Source organism: Mycetomoellerius zeteki, unplaced genomic scaffold (genome assembly GCF_001594055.1).
Source record: "Mycetomoellerius zeteki isolate Tzet28-1 unplaced genomic scaffold, Tzet1.0 scaffold753, whole genome shotgun sequence".
Classification (NCBI taxonomy): domain Eukaryota; kingdom Metazoa; phylum Arthropoda; class Insecta; order Hymenoptera; family Formicidae; genus Mycetomoellerius; species Mycetomoellerius zeteki.
This window is the reverse complement of record NW_017257779.1, coordinates 4939-8685: the sequence shown is the minus strand read 5'-3', so window position 1 is coordinate 8685 and position 3747 is coordinate 4939. Positions and strand designations below refer to the sequence as shown.

The window sequence follows — 3747 nt, the reverse complement described above, 5'->3', positions numbered from 1 at the left end:
TCGTCGTCCCATTTTTGAGTTTGTTCACAATAACTCTTTGCACTGTTTATAAGCATTTCTTTTGAAATTTTACATTTCTTGAGAATTTTGTGTAAGATTTCTACATCGTATATTGCGTTATGAGTATTAGCACTCGAGACGTTTAACCATTCTGCCAAGCCCGTAATAGTACATTCACCCTTGCCTTTTCGACCAGTATGTTTTCTAATAACATACAATGTGTCAATGAAACCATGAACGACTTCCGAAAAATCACTCTGTAAGCTGCATGATGTAATCGCATCATAGATTCTTGGGCCATCGAAGCTAAGATTGTGCGTTGCTATGTAGGATTTTTGTTCAAACGAGCTTAGCCAAGAATGGAAATTTCCCATTGCCACTCTTAAAGGAACGGATGAGACTTGTACTCCATGATACATAAGTTCTCCAAAATTATTTGTTAGACCATTGGCGCTAGTGGCAGATGACGAAATTTGCTGGGTCGGATTCACGTAAGTTTCAAAAGTTAATGAACCACATTTCGCAGCAATTTGCAATATATCACAGCCTCTTCCAAAGCCAAAAGTCTCCAAATCGACTAGAATAATGGGAGGCATTTTGTTGCTTTCTTCTTCAATACTAGAGTGCTCTGGTTCTGGTTCATCTTCCACGGCATGCGTATTAAAAAGAGCACAGTTACCTTCGTACGTTACACCTTCGCGATTTTCTATTCTGTGTCGTAAAGCAGAACTGCGCTTTTTCAGAACTAAACGATTTTTTTTAAATGTTGGATTTTTGATCAGGCGCCGCCGACATTTGACGGTATGATTGATCTTAGAAATGTGTCTTGAATGAAATTTTCCAGGAGACAATCCAAGAGATGTAACAACTTTTTGAGTATAATCTTCTCCTATATTTTTTTGACCGATCGCACAAGCAAACCGAAAGTCTGCTGATTCTAACATACTATAACAGCGAGACTTTGGAGCCTTGCTTGCCATAATAGCATTGAGACTTTCATTTGCATTACTCGAGGCACCTGCAGAAAATTTTTGAGCATTTGATGCTAATTTATCGAAGATCTCCCTTAGGCTTTCAAATAGCTGGAAATCATGAAAACCTCCGGGGATTATTCTGTGATCGTAATTTTCTTTATCAATGATATATCCACACCAAGTACCACATTTGCTGTGGTCATTAAACGCATGGTAAGGAATACATTGAATGGCATCTGCTAAAGCAGCACTATTCCCTTTGTTTTGAGCCAACGCATATGTGAAGCATCGATGAAGATATAATATACCATCCTTAGTTAGCTCTTTGTGACGTTTTTCAATTTTATACAGTTCTTTTTTGACGCCTCCGGATGCGTGATTTATGTCAGAGTGTTTCACAATGGTATGTGAGCTAGCTGCACGACAAGCTGCTATAGTTGAACTATCGTCGTCACCTATTAATACTCCAATTTCCAGATTTTTTGATTGGAGAATTGTACTAGAAGTTACAATATCTTTTACAACGTCAGGCTCCATCGCTTTTGCAGTGCCCCAAAAATTTAATCGACAATCATGATTAGCTGGATGATTTCCGCTATCGCATTTTTTACATTTTCTATTACGAGTTGAGTAATCAAGAACAAGTCCAGACATGCGATTATTGCTCCAAATCCATTCAAACTATCATAATTTCTTCCAGTACCTCTCCTGCTCCAGCCCATATCATATGAAACCATAATGCGCACAACATCATTGAAAGTTACTGACGCTTCCTCTACTTGAGATTGATTAGGAATTATAAAGTTGGATTGTAAACTCTCTGGTCTGCGCAATACAAATTAAAAAGAATCAATTTGTTATAATTGTTATTATTGTTATTGTTATTATAATTTGTTATTATTGTTATTACTGATTATTTATTTATATTATTTATTTATTTATTATTTATTTGGATTCTTCTTGTAGGAAATTAATTAATTTAATTAGCAGTAATGTACTTATATCATTATATTTTATGTATGTATATATATATATATGGGGCATTCTTTCTCAGCCGCCATTTTGAATTTTGAAAGGGGCCACACGGCAAATAAAAGTAGACATGTTTAACTAAATTTTCAGCCTTGAAAAAAATTTTTTGGTTCATATGAATTCTGGGCAGAGGGGGATGTCCGGCTGAGAAAGAATGCCCCATATATATATTATTACAAATATCAAAATAATTACAATAGCTGTTGAATGTTTTCTATATTCTCTAATGTGAGTTGCCGTTCCAAATCTGCTGCGTTCTGACAACTTTCCTTCGCAATACTCTCTGTTGCCTGTCCAACTTCTTGTTCATATCTCTTGAATGTCTTGAAATCAATAGTTGGAATATTTAAACAGGATAGTATTTTTTTGAGATGTGTATGTCCTAATCCACCATGAAGAACACCTTGAAACACAATTAAGAATAGAATAGAGAATATGATTGTTTATTTAAAAAACTTTTTTTGAATATAGCAGGTACAATTATGTAAATTTACCGATTACTGCTTTAGTATTTACGTCAAAACGAGACAAGCGTCGATTTGCCCAGCTGTGTTGTTTACTCGTGGTGACTGAATTTATTAGTAAACATTTGTGGCACCTAACCAACAATATCGAGCCCAAGCCTCTGTGCATTTCTTTTTCTATATAACTTAGAGAAAGAGCTTCCTTGCGTGACACACACCAGAATTGCTCAGCGAGAACGGAAAATTCAACTATGCGGCGTCCTTCCATGTAGTCCGATTGAGTTGATTCATTTTGTGGTTCTGAATTTTGAGTTTGGTTCTCGAATTTTGAGTTTGCGTTGATTTTATTTTCATTTACAGTTTTACAATTTTGACTTTGTTTTAATCTCTGTTGGTATACTTTTTCACTTACTAATTTGCCTTTCCACCGTCTTTTCTCGCATTTCGGCATTTTCGTTTGCTTGCTTACTTACTGCAAGCAGCTATGTGAAGTTGGCCCCCCCCCTACTAAAATTCTAAAAATAACCATTACTATTCGTTTGGTGGTCGTTTGGTGGTGTTTGGTAGTCCATTCCGGACGTTTGGTAGTCAATAGAAATAATGGAGAATTGAAAAAAAGACGAATGCGCGTGAAGTTGGCCCCCCCTCTTCTAAAACTCGGCTTTCCCGACTGCGTATGCAATAATGACTGTAAGCATTCGTTTGGTGGTCGCTCACTGACGTTTGGTAGTCCATTCCGGACGTTTGGTAGTCAATATAAATAACGGAGAATGCGAAAAAAAGGTGAATGCGCGTGACGTTGGCCCCCTCCCTTCTAAAACTCGACTTTCCCGACTGCGTATGCAATAATGACTGTAGGCATTCGTTTGGTGGTCGCTTACTGATGTTTGGTAGTCCATTCCGGACGTTTGGTAGTCAATATAAATAACGGAAAATGCGAAAAAAAGGCGAATGCGCGTGACGTTGGCTCCCTCCCTTCTAAAACTCGGCTTTCCCGACTGCGTATGCAGTAATTGTAGGACAGGAATAGATTAAGTTAAAAGAGAGAAGCGTCTTTATAGCGTCTTTATTCGACCTGTGTTGTAATCTTTTTATTATTTTTGTACTCTGATTATTTGAATTACTATTATTTGAAAAGCGCGCGATTGAGCGGAGATGCATGCGATGCGTGCGATTGGTAATGATCGGAAAGGCTTGGAGAGGAGCCCGAAGTTGGCGCGCGGATCGCGAGGACATGCGGCGTCTGGCGGCAGACGACGGATAGGGATATATACCCG

The 3747-nt window shown here is 37.8% G+C and overlaps 2 protein-coding genes across 2 annotated transcripts in view; both read right to left on the bottom strand.

The window, feature by feature from the left end:
- The window catches only part of LOC108729541 (uncharacterized), a 2700-nt gene extending 1189 nt beyond the window's left edge, over nt 1–1511 (bottom strand). The window contains exon 1 of the mRNA XM_018458706.1: nt 74–1511. Coding sequence (XP_018314208.1) covers nt 74–1511 — 1438 coding nt within the window. The remainder of the gene's footprint in view (nt 1–73) is intronic.
- A 23-nt stretch (nt 1512–1534) lies between these two features.
- LOC108729540 (uncharacterized) lies at nt 1535–2949 on the bottom strand. The gene is made up of 3 exons (XM_018458705.1): nt 2501–2949; nt 2202–2409; nt 1535–1799 (listed from the first exon to the last, which is right to left on the bottom strand). The coding sequence occupies exons 1-3, from the start codon at nt 2919–2921 to the stop codon at nt 1535–1537; spliced, it is 894 nt and encodes a 297-aa protein (XP_018314207.1). The 5' UTR covers nt 2922–2949.
- Nucleotides 2950–3747: the final 798 nt, after the last annotated feature.

Coding starts and splice junctions, on each gene's coding strand:
- LOC108729540 (XM_018458705.1), bottom strand. CDS start 2,921: ATGCCGAAATGCGAGAAAAGACGGTGGAAAGGCAAATTAGTAAGTGAA. Junction 2,410..2,500: donor AAATACTAAAGCAGTAATCG/GTAAATTTACAT, acceptor TTGTGTTTCAAG/GTGTTCTTCATGGTGGATTA. Junction 1,800..2,201: donor GAAAACATTCAACAGCTATT/GTAATTATTTTG, acceptor TGTATTGCGCAG/ACCAGAGAGTTTACAATCCA.